General features: G+C 44.7%; 1 protein-coding gene across 3 annotated transcripts in view; it reads right to left on the bottom strand.

The window, feature by feature from the left end:
* The window catches only part of LOC114067150 (ubiquitin-associated protein 2-like), a 121,546-nt gene that overhangs the window by 31,093 nt on the left and 73,832 nt on the right, over positions 1-16,621 (bottom strand). For all 3 annotated transcript variants that reach the window (XM_027902414.1, XM_027902415.1, XM_027902416.1), the window contains one exon: positions 10,951-10,998. In XM_027902414.1, the coding sequence (XP_027758215.1) occupies positions 10,951-10,998 (48 nt within the window). The remainder of the gene's footprint in view (positions 1-10,950; positions 10,999-16,621) is intronic.

Raw genomic sequence — 16,621 nt, 5'->3', positions numbered from 1 at the left:
GAGGAGAGGCTGAGGGAGCTGGGGTTGTTTAGTCTGGAGAAGAGAAGGCTTAGAGGTGACCTCATCACTCTCTTCAACTACCTGAAGGGAGGTTATAGCCAGGTGGGGGTTGGTCTCTTCTCCCAGGCAACCAACAATAGGACAAGGGGACATGGGCTCAAGCTCTGCCAGGGGAGGTTTAGGTTAGATGTTAGGAAGAAATTCTTTACAGAGAGGGTAATCAGGCATTGGAACGGCCTACCCAGAGAGGTGGTGGATTCACCATCCCTGGAGGTTTTTAAAAAGAGATTGGATGTGACCCTTAGTGCCATGCTATAGTAATTGGAGTTGGATCAGGGGTTGGACTTGATGATCATAGAATCATAGAATCATAGAATAGATTGGGTTGGAAAAGACCTCCAAGATCATCAAGCCTTCTCCTCATCTCTATTAACTATGTTTCCCTCCAAGTCCATCAAAGAATGGAGGTTTTCTTTGCCCTTCCTTCTGCTATTAATGTATTTATAGAAGGACTTTTTGTTATCCTTAACAGAAGTGGCCAATTTAACTTCAAATTGCGCTTTTGCATCCCTGATTTTCTTTCTGCATGATCTAGCTGTTTTCCTGAATTCTTCATAAGTAGTCAGCCCATTCTTCCATAGTTGGTAAAGTTTCTTTTTATCCCTGATTTCCTTCAGAATCCCCCTGTTTAACCAAGCTGGTTGTCTTCCCCGCCGGCTTGCCTTTCGGCACACCGGTACAGCCTGTTCCTGTGCTCTCAAAACTTCCTGCTTGAAGCACATCCATCCCTCCTGAACCCCCTTGTTTTTAAGGGTTGTTTCCCAGGGTATACTCTGGACTAGACTTCTGAATAGGTCAAAATCTGCCCTCCGGAAGTCCAGCGTAGAGGTTTTATTGTTGGCTCGCCTGGAATCTCCGAGTATTGAAAATTCTATTATTTCGTGGTCACTATTTCCCAGGAGGCCTTCAACCACTACGTCTCCCACCAGCCCCTCTCTGTTTGTAAACAGCAGGTCTAGCGGGGCCTTACCCCTGGTAGGTTCATTTACCAGTTGATGAAGGAAATCTTGGAGGTCTTTTCCAACCCAATCTATTCTATGATTCTATGATTCTATGACTGTTTGCAGACCATCGAGGAGACCTATTCCAGCAGTCTGGACCTGAAGGATGTGCCTCTGGAAAACCCAGACTGGGAACTGTACACGGACGGAAGCAGCTTCATGCAGGATGGAAAACGGATGACAGGGTATACTGTGACAACCAAAGATGAGGTAATTGAGGCGAAGGCCTTGCCTGTCGATGTGTCATCCCAAAAAGTAGAACTGATTGCACTGACAAGAGCTCTAGAACTGAGCGAAGGTAAGAAAGTGAATATCTGGACAGATTCTAAGTGTGCATTCAGTGTTGTGCATGCCCATGGAGCCATCTGGAAAGAGAGAGGGTTATTAACCGCCCAAGGCAGTGGGATTAAACATGCCGACCAAATCCATGCACTCCTTCAAAGTATATAGAAGCCAGGAAAGGTATCTATTATGCACTGCAGAGCTCATCAGAAGGGGAAAACAATTCCCGAATTGGGAAATCATTTTGCTGTCCAGGCTGCAAAAAGGGCTGCAGAAAAAGGCATTCTAGCAGTAGTTCCACAGAAAGAAATCGATTTGACAGGGTACACCCCAAAATATGATGAGAAGGACCACCGATTAATTAAATCCCTTAAAGCTGAAATCAAAGAAAGTGGATGGGCTGTTACTCCAACAGGACAGGTTGTGGTCACACCCCCACTCCTAACGGAAATAACTCTGCGGGAACATGAGGCTACCCACTGGGGAATAGAAAACCTTCTTAAACACCTAAAGAAGGTAGTGATAGGGACAGGTATGACTGAAGTCGTACAATCCATAGTAAGTAAGTGTGAAATCTGCAAGCAGAACAACCCTGATATGACCAAGAGGGTGGTGCTAGGAGTAAAAAAGGCTGGGAACCTTCCCGGAGATTATTGGCAAATAGATTTTGCTGAGTTACCACCGAGGGAGGGGGTACAAATACATACTAGTGCTGGTTGACACTTTCAGTGGATGGCCTGAAGCTTACCCGTGTCGCACTAACACAGTAAGAGAAGTGGTAAAAGCTTTGCTTAATCACATAATTCCAAGATTTGGGGTTCCTCTGGGAATGTGATCAGACAGAGGGACACATTTCATTGCAGTGATAGTGAAGGAGGTGTGTCATGTCCTAGGAATTGTTTGGGACCTCCACACTCCCTATAGACCTCAAGCAAGTGGCAAAGTTGAAAGCATGAATGGCACTCTTAAAATGCAAATTGGTAAAATTTGTCAGGAAACATCCATGTCATGGGTTCAGGCTTTGCCTCTGGCTCTACTGAGGATTCACATCCAGCCAAGGCGGAGGGATAACATAAGTCCTTATGAAATATTGTATGGAAGACCATACCATACCAGGCTCCGCACATTCCGGGAGACATTCACATGAGAGGGAAGGTTGATTTACAAAAGTATTTAATTGCTTTAGGCTCTACTTTACAGAAGCTCCAGAAATTCATTGAGCTTTCCAGACCCATAGGATTGGACACCCCTGCTCATCAATTCCAACCAGGAGACTGGGTCTACATCAAATGGTGGGACAGTGACCCGCTGCGAGCCAAGTGGAGAGGACCTTTCCAAGTCCTGCTGACTTCCCTCACTGCCGTCAAAGTTGCTGGCAAAGGACCGTGGTTTCATTACTCCAGAGTGAAGAATTCAATTCCTGGAACTATCAGCAAAGCAGAACCTGACTCAGACGAAGAAGATGTGGCATAGACTGTTTCTACTGTACATGTTACCTGTACAGTTGGTAACTATGAATTAAGTTCAGAACCTAATTTACATTTGGCACCTAATATTCTTCGTGAAAATGAGTGCTGAATTTGCACTATGAATCTGGCTGTAATTCGGAACCAAACCAAATTCTACATCAGGTATCTTTGGATAATGTCTCACTGGATTTGGGAGACACTCTCCACAAACTTACTTCATGGTTACCGAACTGGACCTGGATAAAACAACTGTTTCTATTGGTAATGTACATAGTTTGTGTAATAGCTTATTGCATGAACCAATGTTGTAGATGTTGGTCATCTCTTTTGAAAAGAATTAGATGTAAGTAGTAAAGATTGGACAAAATTTTTGAGTTTTGTCCAGTCTCTAAAGGGGAGACTGACACCTTGGAGTTTTGATTTTTTTTTTAATTTTGTAGATTTTAGAAGTAGTTATGTAGTAAATGTAGATTTTAGAGTAGCAGCATATTATCCCTTTACCCTTTAACGCACAAACCACACATAGCAAACCCTGTTGCCCATTTATTGCAGTTAAGATGCTATGTACACAGTAAAAGGGAATTCAAACATCTTTTGAAGGGATAGGGAAAGGGGAAAAGGAATAAAAGGGAATAAAAAAAGGACACTGAGTAGATATACGTAATAAATTTGAGAATTAGTAAAATAATTAGTAAAACAAATTTCACTACATCCTTTAGAAAAAACAGGATTGATATACACATGGCCAGTATTCCCCAAGCCTCCACATGGCAGGTCAGTGGATGCTGCAGGCCTCAACCTTAGATAAGCGAGATCAATGCAGGGACCCACTGTTCCTGAACTTCGCTGGAAGAGAAGAGAGCAAAGGCTTCTCCTCCCTTCTTATTTATACCTCGTTTTGCGTAAAAATCGTATGGAATACTGGGAACACTGCCCCTTCCTTGGTTACAAACTGGTAACCAGGGAAGGCCTAGATTAAAACCACCACACCATTCCCATATCAATTCCCCTAAATTCCACTGGCCTGTTTAGTCTCATTTTCAAGGTAGAATTGTAGAGAACACCCTAACCCTACGCAAGAAGATATAGCCATAGACGCAACAACCTTCAGGCCTAGGACTCTGGAAGGCCTCCAAGAACATTACTTGCTCTAAGGAAGATGAAGAAGAGGTGGGTCCCAAAACGCCCCCAGACCCAATTCCCAAGAGGAGTGGCGGGGGCAGAACCTGGGTGATGGTTGGACGGGGATTCGGTGAAAATCATTATAAAAACTGTGAACACCTGTATTCAGGAGCACCCGTTGGGGGTATTCCAGAAAACCTGGGGGCTCATTAAAACCTTTGTATCCTTATCTTATCTCCTACCTAATTTGGCTTGGAGTCTTTTTTTCCCCACAACCATTTAGGCAACATTCTACAAGTCACAAAAACTGCTGAAGGGGAGGGGGAGTCAAAGTCAGTTTGCAGAGGTGAAAGCCATCCAGCTGGCTGTAGACATTGCTGCACAAGAAAAACGACCAGTACTTTATACTGATTCATGGATGGTGGTAAATGCCCTGTGTTTGCAGCAATGGAAGCAGAATAACTGGCAGCACAGGGGTAAACCCATCTGGGCTGCTGCATTGTGGCAAGATATTGCTGCCTGGGTGGAGAACCTGGTTGTGAAGATATGTCATGTAGATGCTCATGTACGCAAGAGTCAGGCCACTGAAGAACATCAGAACAACCAGCAGGTGGATCAGGCTGCTAAGACTGAAGTGGCTCAGGTGGATGTAGATTGGCAACATAAGGGTGAATTATTTCTGTCTCGGTGGGTCCATGACACCTCGGGCCATCAAGGAAGAGATGCAACATATAGATGGGCGTGTGATCAAGTGGGTGGACTTGACCATGGACACTATCACACAGGTTATCCAGGAATGTGAAATGTGCTGCAATCAAGCAGGCCAAGCGGGTAAAGCCCCTGTGGTATGGAGGACAGTGGCTGAAATACAAATATGGGGAAGCCTGGCAGATTGACTTTATCACATGCCCACAAACCCACCAAGGCAAGCACTATATGCTTGCAGTGGTGGAAACAACCTCCATATGGCTAGAAACATACCCTGTGCCCCATGCCACCACTTGGAACACCATCTTGGGCCTCGAAAAGTAAATCTTATGGTGACATGGTACTCCAGAAAGAATTGAGTCAGGCAACAAGACTCATTTCCAAAACAAGCTCTTAGAAACTTGGACCAAAGAACCATTGAGTGGCTATATCACATTCCCTGTCATGCACCAGCCTCTGGAAAGTTTGAATCATACAATTGACTGTTAAAGACTACGCTGAGAGCAATGGGTGGTGGGACCTTCAAACATTGGGATACAAATTTAGCAAAGGACACCTGGTTAGTCATCACTAGAGGATCTGCCAATCGAGCTGGCCCTGCCCAATCAAAACTTTTACGTACTGTTGAAGAGGATAAAGTTCCTGTAGTGCACATCAAAAATATGCTGGGGGAAACAGTCTGGGTTATTCCTACCTCAACCATATGCAAATCCATCTATGGGATTGCTTTTGCTCAGGGACCTGGGTGCACTTGGTGAGTAATGTGTGAGGATGGGGAAGTTTCTGTGTGCCTCAAAGGGATTGGATTTTAGGTGAGAATAGCTGATGAATTTAACTGTATGATGTTAAAAACTATGTAACACTGTGTAGTATCACTTCTGTGGCAGCTATATGCATCATCACACTGGGCACCTTGTGATATCCATCGTTGCAACATCCATTCTAGAAATATGAACCTGATTCCCCTCTAATCCCTGCATTAATGAAGAATGAACTTTCATAAAACTGAATGAGCACAGCAGTGATGTAATCAGAACTGGCTTCAACATGCAACAATCCAATACCACACACCACCTTTCCTGCCTGAAAAACTGTTAGGACAGATGGAGCCTAAAGTCATGGACTAAATGAACTCAACAGACTTTTATAGGGATGACCTATAGACTAAAGGAATGATATCTGTGTATATATCAAAAGACAGAAAAGGTGATGGAGTATTTGGAAGTGTGGGACCTGGCAGGCGTAAATGGTATGGAATAAGGGGTGGATACTGTCCTGGTTTATGCTGGGACAGTGCTGTGTTTTGGGTTCAGTATGAGAATAATGCTGATAACACACTGATGGTTTGGTTGTTGCTCAGTAGTGCTTACCCTGAGTCAGAGACTTTTTCAGTGTCTCATGCTCTGTCAGTGAGCAGGTGCACAAAAAGCTGTAAGGGAGCATGGCCAGGACAGCTGATCCGAACTGGCCAAAGAGATATTCCATACCATAGAATATCATGCCCAGTATATAAACTGGGGGAGTTACCCAGAAGGGGGGTTGATTGCAGTTCGGGGACAGGCCAAATATCAGTCAGTGAGTGGTGAGCAATTGTATTGTGCATCACTTGTTTCTCTTGGGTTTTCTCTCTCTCTCTCCCCCTCTATTTTATTACTCAATTATATTTATTTTGTTTCATTTATTAAACTGTTCTTATCTCAATCCATAAGTTTTGGGTTTGGTTTTTTTCCCCGATCCTCCTCCCAAACCTACCAGGGTGGGGTGGAAGTGAGCAAGTGGCTGTGTGGTACTTAGTTGCCACTTGGGGTTAAACCACGACACACAGATAAGCCTGAGCAAGGCAACAGAAAAGTTTAGCAGCTTTGACCTCCTCCCACACAGGAAAAAAAGGTTGTTCTTCATGCTCAAACCACCTCCATCACCACATCACTGCAAGGACACTGCTCTGCGCAAACAAATGGGAACTTCCCATGCAGCTGGAGAGCAAGAAAACAAGTGGGACCAAATAGATTCAGGTACACAGCAGGACTCCTCAAGATGCAACTCCCAGGTTGTACTACAGCCCTGATATTCTTCTAACCAGAATTATCCTGTGATGCCAGTCGGGCAACCTCATTGGCTCTGTCTTCTCTGAGGCAGCTGAAGAAAGTAAATCCTCCTCAGGCATAAAAACAGAGAGGAGGAGAGGTAATGACACAAGCTGGAATACAGGGATTTCAAATATGAAAGAATAAACACATTATTATCTTTAGCATTAAGGTGATACAGCACCAGAAGTAGGATCAGGGAGGTTGTAGAATGTCCATTCCCAGAGATGTATCCAAAAGCATCACTGGACAAGGCCACCCTCACCATCTACCCTCAGCACCAGATTGCACTTGGGACTTCCAAAGCAAAATAGACCATTGAGAAATAATTTTTAAAAAAGGAAAGAAATTATGCACTCACAGTGATAAAAAGAGAGACAGAAACTGAGAAGTTCCAGTAGTATGAGGGCATAACATGACAGAAGCATTTCACCATGCAAACACTGGAAATTGGAAAAATGGAATTGTTTGTAAAGGACCTTTTCCTCCATGCAGCACAATGAGACAGCAGTCATGAAAAATTCCTCAACTGGCAAAAAGAGTAAAAATCACCCTATACAAAAATATTTCTGGCTGCATCCCCTTCATTCAATAAACAACAGCTTAGAAAAAACTTCTTATCTCCCATTGCGAAGGTTCAAACAGAGAAAAGGGAAGTAATGAGATTTTAGAAGTTTCATCAATAAACATTCAATGCTCAAGTGCTTAGACCCAGAGCTACCTCCTCAAATGACTTCTCAACTTGGAGAATTCCTGAGATTCTCAAGAAATACATCATTTTACAAATCATCCAAAATGTTAAAAGAAATTATGTATTGACACAAAAGCAAAGATGACAAATACACCAAAACTAAAAAAATATTCACAACCAATATTGGCATATTACATAAGGAAAAGAGACTTGGGCAGGAAGGGAAATTCAGTGGAACACAACAGTCATCAGAGTTCGCCCAGGAGGGAAAGGAGAAACCACAAAAAAACCATCAACAGCAAAACTGTCCCACATGTTGCTATCTCAACTACAGTCAACCTCCCCCCAACATGCCAATGCCCTCTCCAAGCACAGCCACCCCATCAATGCACTTCCTCAAGACCACCACAGCCCCCAGTCAAAGCTGAAAACCACAGTAGGAAACTTACTGCAATCAAAAAGTGAGGAAAGGAAAGTTATGACAACACATTAAGCCACTCACCTGGCAGCACACCAACATAGTACCCACCCACACTACCACCAAGACTGACCAGGCTCATCCAACCAGCACCCACAGCCCCATCATGACTGTGCTCGCAACCCCACAGCCCTGCCTGTGCCATGGCACCCTGGTGCTCCTGCTGGGTCTCACCACCCTCATTCGTCCCTGTGACACCACCTTCCCCTGAGACAGCCTCCAGCTCTTCCAGTCCATGGCTCCCAGCATGCCACAGCCTTGCCACCACCAGCAGGCACCCTTCCTCTTCCCCAAAACCCTCCTCCACACTCTTTGGAAACTTCTGCCAGGGTTTAGCCATCATCATCAGAATCATCTCTAGCCTGTATCTCCTCAACATTTTTCACCTTCCATCTTGGTTTAGACCAACTAATCATTAGCTCTGGAGTCCTCAGTAAAAGGAAGACATGGACCTGTTGGAGAGAGTTGAGGTTGTTCAGCCTGGAGAAGAGAAGGCTCCAGGGGAGACTTTATTGTGACCTTTCAACACTTAAAGGGGACTTATAAGACAGATGGGGACAGACTTTTTAATATGGCCTGTTGCAATAGGACAAGGGGTAAAGGTTTTAAACTAAAAGAGAGTAGATTCAAACTAGATATAAGGAAGACTTTTTTTACTATGAGGATAGTAAAACACTGGCACAGGTTGCCCAGAGAGGTCGTGGATGTCCCATCCTTGGAAACATTCAAGGCCAGGTTGGATGGGGCTCTGAGCAACCTGATCTAGTTGAAGATGTCCCTGCTCATCCCTGGGGGGGTCAGACTAGATGACCTTTAAAGGTCCCTTTAAACCCAATCCATTCCATGACTACATGCAGGAGAGCCACAGCAGAGATCACTTTGACTAAGCTGAATTCAGCTCCTCTTGCCACTTCAGGCACTTTTCATGACAAATGTCTCATTGTGTTGCTTGAAAACACCTTACAGGCATGAGCTATTCTAGGGCAACACAGACAAGGTCCAACCATGGCCTCCTGCAGGGATGGCACCTAGTTATGCCAAAACATCGTGCACATGCCAGCACCCCAACGCAGCACCCCCCAATACAACATTGCCTGATGAGACCATGGCTCCCAGCCTGTCACCACCACCTCACACATCTCATCTGCTCCAAAAGCTTTGATAAAACATGTGATAAGGGCTCTCATAGAAGCAGAACATGATCCCTGCTGTTGTAGGGGACCTTAAAACTTCAGCAAAACTGCCACCTCCTTCTCTTCCTACTAGAGCTTTATAACTAGATTAGCTGGTTCAGCTCCACCTCCAGAGGACTCTTGGACACCCCTCCTCTAGGGGCACAGGGGCTCAGAGCCATCCCAAACGCAAGACCCTTTGCTTACAAACAGCCTCATGGGGGACATTTTCTTCTTTGCTCTCCAGATACCTCGGGCAAGGAGGCAGAGAAAGCACAAGACTCCTGCTACAGGAACACACACATGGGACCACTGTCGGGGATCCAATCCAGTAGGAGGAGGAGCAATATATATACCTGAAGGAAAAGCCTTTCTTGCTCATTCTCAGGAGCTTCAAACACAGGAGCTGGGGCAGCTGTATCCAGGAACACATCCAACAATTAAGTGTCTACACCCAGAGCCCTCTCCTTGGAATCCGCCACCGCTGCCACCCCCCCCCCCCCCAGGCCCTTGCTCCAGGAGGGGGCTCCCCAGTCTCTTCCAAACAACACAATTTCAGAATCCTTCCAAATGTGAAAAGATGGGCTAATATGAAAACAAAGGCACACAAGAAAGGAAAACAGACCACAACCAACACCAGGACATTACAGACAGAAAAGAGACTCGGGCAGGAAGGAGAAGTTCAACTGCAAAAAAGACTCAACCACTTCCCTGGGTAGCCTGCTCCAATGCTTGACAATCCTTTCTGTGAAGAAATTTTTCCTAATATCCATTATAAACCTCTTCTGGGGCAACTTGAGGCCCTTTCGTCTTGTCATATTGCTTGTTACATGGGAGAAGAGACCAACACCCACCTCTCTACAACTTCCTTTCAAGTTTCTCCTAAGCTTCATTTTCTCAATGCTTAACAACACCAGTTCCCTCAGCCATGCTTCCTAAGAACAGCCATAACTGCACTAAGAAATCCACACTCCTGACTAGCATTTTCAGCATGCTTTATTTGATGAATTATAAAATAAAGTTGCCTGAGTTTGAGACAGGGTTTTGTCTGGGATATCCCTGTACTCACCTTTGAATGTCTGACTCTGGCTGTTCCGACTCCACATGAAAGACCTGGTTCTGACTTGGACCTTTATCTATGGCATTCATTCAGTAATATTTCTTTTCAGATCACTGCTCATTGCTCCATTTCTGCCTCTATAGATACACTGCATCACTTAATCCTGTGACTTTTCTCAGTAACATACTACCAAATGTTCCCTTCAAGACCCTTATTCTAGTTTTCAGAAAAAAAAAAAATTTTCCTTTTCCACAATCTAGGCTGAGGCTTTCTGTGAATCTAATTCTCAGCTTCACTCAGATGCCATTTACATTCTGGATCCAGGTAAAAAGGAAAACTTCATATGCTCTCCCTCCTGCAGCTCAACTGCGTTTGTTGCCATGATGCACACACAGAGATCTGCACCTATGAGTGTCTCCAAAACCTGTCAGAAGCACCTACTGGCTGCCAATTTGTGTACTTGCTGTTCAACCCTACCTCTCAGTAAAAAAAAAAAAAAAAACAAAAAACATTGACACTTAGACTTCGACTAGATTTGACAAAATGTCATGCTCTAACTAGAACAACAATTAAAAATTTCTCCACTCAGAAGCACAGAGCACATTTGCTTCTATTTGCAAATAGACAAATGCATAATGCAACAGTTTCGCTGTATCAATTTATACCACCTAGAAAACTGTTTATGGATAATTAAAAAAACAGAATATAGAATATAAAGATAAGCTCTTAATCACCATTAAATGAACTCATTTGCATCACACAAATGATCAACACTGAAGATATCTTTTCTAAAATGAAATAAACCAAGACATTTACTTACCATTGGCAACCTGGGCTGAAGCATCTGGAGATCATCATAACCATAAATCTGTTTAAAGACAGATAAAAATAAAATGTCGTTATAACACTTGTCTCTGATGCTGATCAATTTGGAGCTCTGTTTAAACAGAGTTGGACCTAGGCCCAGTCTATTTTAAAGGTGTACAGCTATATGTTGCATTGTGCTATCATGTTCCACTGTAGCATTTTAAGGCTAGTAGAGCTAAGCTTAAAATGGCTTTTTAATCTGATGTTGTTTCCTCATGACAGCAGTCCTCTGAGGAGTGTATTACTGTTCCACGTTCAATATGATTTTTGTAGATGCATCATTCATCAAGTTAAAAATCTACAGGACATTCAGATTTGGGAGTAAGAGAAATGGCCTTCTTTGCTGTAATCCTTACATAGATTTGATGACTAGACCAAAAAGCAACCCTTGCATTTGGTGTGATATAGGAAAATTATAAGAATAAAGTTTCTGATTCAAAAAACAGATAACCAAAAATATGTTGATCCTGGTCACACACCAAAAAGCTATGTGCAATCTTTCAAAGTATGACAGACAGAACACATGGCACATTTCAACCATTACTTTGTGATATCTATTACTATTACATCACTATGTGTCTTGGTTTGCTGACATGTTCCAGGAGGCAGGACCTCCAATAGAATACCCCCTCCCCCTTAAATTATGAAAGTCTTTGAAATTACAAGGCATTCAAGTGAAGTATGGAAATTAATAACAGTTTTACTAAAAAAGGAGAACAAAAAAGAACAAAACAAAAAAATCCAAACAATAACAGAAAAGAATGTCACCTAAAACCACTCTTTCAGTGTATACTGCCAAGAGGGCAACGCAGTCCCAACAGAGGTCGTGTGTAGGTGAGGGGGGGGAAGTACTGGTAGGGGGGAAGTACTGGTGTGCAGAGCGGCACTGGCAGTGCGGGAAGAGCAGTGGCAGTGGGCAGTAGTGACAACTGCAAGCAACGCTACTCCAAGGCAGAAGCAGTGGCAGCAGTGGCAGGGACAGCTGGTGTGGCACAGGGAGCATGGCTAAGGCGCAGCCCAGCCAAACAGAAACAGCAGCATCAAGGTGGGAAAAATGGCCAGAGACCAGAACCACAATGAGAAAGAGAGCAGCCCCCACCAGAACCAGAGAGAACATGTTCCGGTCCTGCTAGCAAGTTTATCCTATTAAGTTCTCACTGTATTTCTTGATGGGACCCTTCATCCCTCCCTGCCCCCAGTCTGGGAAGGGTAAGAGAGGGGCAGTGTCCCCTGCGTTCTCAAAAAAAAACACGTGATTATATGAAAAAGTTCAACAAGAAAATCTTAATTTAGCTAAACCATAACATTATCCAATGCAATTTTTTTCATACCATCATGTTATATCAAATTTGAACCTTCCTGACTATACACATACACATATTATTCCACTTATATACACATTTGCAAATATATACACATACAGGCAAAATGTTATGGACAGTTTACCCAAAAATTAGATCCTCTCAAGGAAGTATACATCGTGTTTCTCCATCTTTATTACCCACCATGTGCAACCCAGCCCTTGAGCAAAACCAATCCTACAAATGGGTTTACTTTTGCTTGGGGTGGGACTAAACCAAACCATTTTCTCTAACATATCTCTCAGGTGCACTATGGGAACTTTATCTCCCTTTACGTTATGAAGGGGCTCTGATTAGGCAGAGCTGACTCGGTTGACAGAGCCTCTAGCTTTGACTAACCACATAGCCTTTGCTAAATGCTGATACCAGTGCTTGAAAGTCTCCCTGGCCAATGCCTTCAAAGTGGTTTTCAACAGTCCATTACGCTGTTCAGTCTTCCCACTAGCTGGTACATGACAGAAATGCAATATATCCACTCAGTACCCTGCTCTTTAGCCCAGGTGGTGACTAGGCTGTTCTTGAAATGAGTCCATTGTCTGACTCAATTCATTCTGGGATGCCATATCACCACAGGACTTGATTTTCAAGGTTCAGGATCATGTTCTAGCAGTGGCTTGAGGCACAGAGTATATTTCCAGCAATCTGGTCGTTGCTTCCACCATGGTGAGCACATATAGCTTACCTTGACGAGTTTGTGGCAGTGTGATATAATCAGTCTACCAGGCCTCCCAATATCTATACTTGGTCCATCGCCCACCATACCACAGGGGCTTTACTTTCTTAGCCCGCTTGATTGCAGTGCATGTTTCACAGCCGTGGATAACCTGGGAAATGGCATCCGTGGCATCCACCCCTTGGTCTTGCACCCACCTAGAGGTGGCATCTCTTCCCTGATGACCTGAGGCATCATGAGCCCATTGAGCTAGGAACAACTCTCTCTTCTCCTGCCAATAAAGGTCTGTGACACTTTGACTTGGGCAGTTCAGTGTGACTGTTCTTCATTTGCTCGGTTTTTGGGCACATATGGGTGTACACGGCAGACTTTCACAATCAGCTTCTCTGCCTGGGCCACATTTCAGAAGCCCAGATGGGTTTCCCTTTACATTGCCATTTTTCCTTCCTCCATCTCTCCAGCCACCCCCACAGAGCATTGGCCACCATCCACAAGTCAGTGTAGAAGTAAAGTCTTGGCCACTTCTCTTGTTCAGCAATATCCAAAGCCAACTGGATGGCTCTGAGCTCCTTGACTTGATCCACCTTTTCCTTCCATGGCTTTTGATACTTGTCATGTGGGGCTTCATACGTCTGCTTTCCATTTCCGGTTCATCCCTACAATGCAACAGTAATCATCAGTGAAAAGAGTGTAGAGCTTTTCATCCTCTGTCAGTTGGTTGTATGGTGGAGTTTCCTCAGCATGTGCCACCTGTTCTTATTCCTCTTCATTTGCCAGACCAAAATTCTCACAGACCAATTTGTAGTTATCTCCAAGATCCCAGGGTGATTAGGGTTCCTGATTCTGGCATGCTGCATGATCAAGGCAATCCACTTACTCCATGTAGTGTCAGTGGCATGATGCATGGAAGGAGTCTTTCCCTTGAACATCCACCACAGCACTGGCAGTCAGGGTGCCAGAAGCTGTGCTTGCATGCCAATCACCTCTGAAGTGGCTTGAGTTCCTTCATAGGCTGCTAGAATCTCCTTCTCTGTTGGAGTGTAGTTGGCCTCAGACCCTCTGTAGCTTTGGCTCCAGAATCCAAGTGGTCTCCCCAGGCACCTTCTACCAGAGGCTCCAGGAAGGACCATTTTCCCCAGCTCCAGAGTAGAGCACGTCCTTCACCTCTGGTCCTGTCCTGATTGTTTCAAGGGTTACAGCATCAGTGATCTCCTGTTTCATCTGTTTAAAGGCTTGTTGCTGTTTCGGTCCCACTGGAAAATGTTCTTTTTACATGTTACAAGTAGAGAGGACTTACAATCTGGTTGTATTCTGGGATGTGCATCCTCCAGAAACCTATGGTGCCTTGGAAAGCTTGCATTTCCTTCTTGCTGGCCACTGGAGACATTGCTGTAAGCTTGTTGATGACTTCTGTCGGGATCTGATGGTGTCCATCCTGCCACTTCACTCCCAGGAAAAGGATTTCTCAGGCAGGTCCCTTGACCTTAATCTGTTTGATGGCAAATCCGGCTCCCAGGAGAATCTGGATGATCTTCTCTCCTTTCTTAAAGACTTCTTCTGCTATGTTCCCCCATACAATGATTTCATCAATGTATTACAGATGTTCTGGAGCCTCACCTTTCTCTAGTGCAGCCTGGATCAGTCCATGGCAGATGGTGGGTTTCCATCCCTGGGACAGTCAGTTCCAGGTGTACTACATGCCCCCTTTCAGGTGAAAGTAAACTGTGGCCAGCACTCTCCTGCCAAAGGAATGGAGAAAACGCATTAGCAATGTCAATGATGACACCACTTTGCTGCCTTTGACTCCAGTTCATACTGAAGTTCCAGCACGTCTGCCACAGTGGCACTCAGCGATGGGGTAACTTCATTCAAGCCATGATAGCCCACTGTCAGTCTCCATTCTCCATTGGGCTTAGGCATGGGCCAAAGGGGTCTGTTGAAGAGTGAGTGAGTCTTGCTGACCACTCCTTGGCTCTCCAGCTCACAGATCATCTTATGGATGGGGATCATGGAGTCTCGGTTTGTGCGATATTGTTGACAGTGCACTGTTGCAGTGGTGATTGGCACCCGCTGTTATTCAACCTTTAGCAGTCCCACAGCAGAAGGATTCTCTGAGAGGTCAGGCAATGCATTCAACTTTTTAATCCCTTCTGTCTCTACAACAGCTATCCCAAAAGACCACCAATTTCCTTTTGGATCTTTGAAATACCCATTCTTTAGGCAATCGATATCCAGGATCCATGGGGCATCTGGACCAGTCACAATGGACTGTCTCTGCTACTCCTTCCCCATCAAGGTCACTTCAGCTTCCACCACTGGCAGCCCTTGAGAACTCCCTGTCACTCCAGCAATTGAAATAGACTCCACTCCCACATGCCCTGATGGCATTAGAGTGCACTGTGCACCAGTGTCAACCAAAGCTTTGCATTCTCATGGGTCTCATGTGCCAGGCCATCAGATCCACACAGTCCAATAGACCCAGTTATCCTGTGCCTCTACCTGGCTAGAGGCAGGGCCCCTCTTATGCTGGTCTTGGTAATTGTGACTTTCTCCCTGTGAGTACATACGGGAGGTGCCTTCTAAGGGATCAGACATGTTCTAGTTCCTCCGGTTCTGTCTAGGGGTTTGCCCATGGGAGACTGGGGCTACATCCATCCTCATGGAATTGCCTCTGGTCATTTTCCATAGGAAAAACCACATGTGTGGTTTACTCCCTCTCCCTTGCCAGAAGACACCTGTTTCAGATAGCAGGGGCCCCAGTTTGCACTGGTGAGACACATGGACAATGCTCTCTTTAAACTCCTCTCTGAGATTTTTGTGGTCATTTTTTACTTCTTCAGTCAGTGCCCAGAGGTCCGCAACTAATTTCTCTACAGAAGAGATAGGGGGCCACAATGGGGCATGGACAATCTCATTATATGTCCTGAGTTTACTCAAGATAGTGCCCACTGTTTCTTGGTTTTCCTTCCAGTGCATTGTCACCAGGAAATTAGCATATATGGGTGGTCCTGAGTGTCCAAGGTTCCACCACATCTCTGATATACACTTGACCTCATCAGGGTCTCTATTGGATTGCCTGTCCCTTGCAAAAAGTATCTTCTAACAGTGCCATTTCTCTCAGGTGTTGGATCTCATCTTCCATGGTCTCCCAGGTGCGAAGATGATGCCCCTGCAGGTCGTCTCTGTAAGAAAACCTCTCTCTTATGCTTCTTGAAAGCTGTGCCCAGAGATGAAGGACTTCTGACTCCCTTACAAACCCCTGGTTAATACCATCATCCTGAGACAGGGATCCTAAATACCTTGCTTTGGTGCCATCAAGCAGTGCAACTTCACCCATAAGATCCCAGACTCAAATCAAACAGGTCAGAATGGGTTCATCCGGTCATTGAGTGATGTCTTTTCTCAGGTTGTGGAGATTACCAAATGAAAGGGATTTGGTGATTATTTCTGACTCTGGGTCTGTTATTTGTGAGGGTCTTGCCTCCCCATCATTGTCTACCGGGCAAACTGATTTGGTCTTATATTTTCTCTTTTGGATAGGGGCAACTTCTATTGGCTGGGGTTGTCCCTCTGGTTTTGTTAGACTCTGA

This window comes from Empidonax traillii, unplaced genomic scaffold (genome assembly GCF_003031625.1).
Source record: "Empidonax traillii isolate 1590-97213 ecotype Southwest subspecies unplaced genomic scaffold, ASM303162v1 scaffold870:size258474, whole genome shotgun sequence".
In the NCBI taxonomy this organism is placed as follows: Eukaryota; Metazoa; Chordata; class Aves; order Passeriformes; family Tyrannidae; genus Empidonax; species Empidonax traillii.
This window is presented reverse-complemented; position numbering and strand designations above follow the sequence as displayed.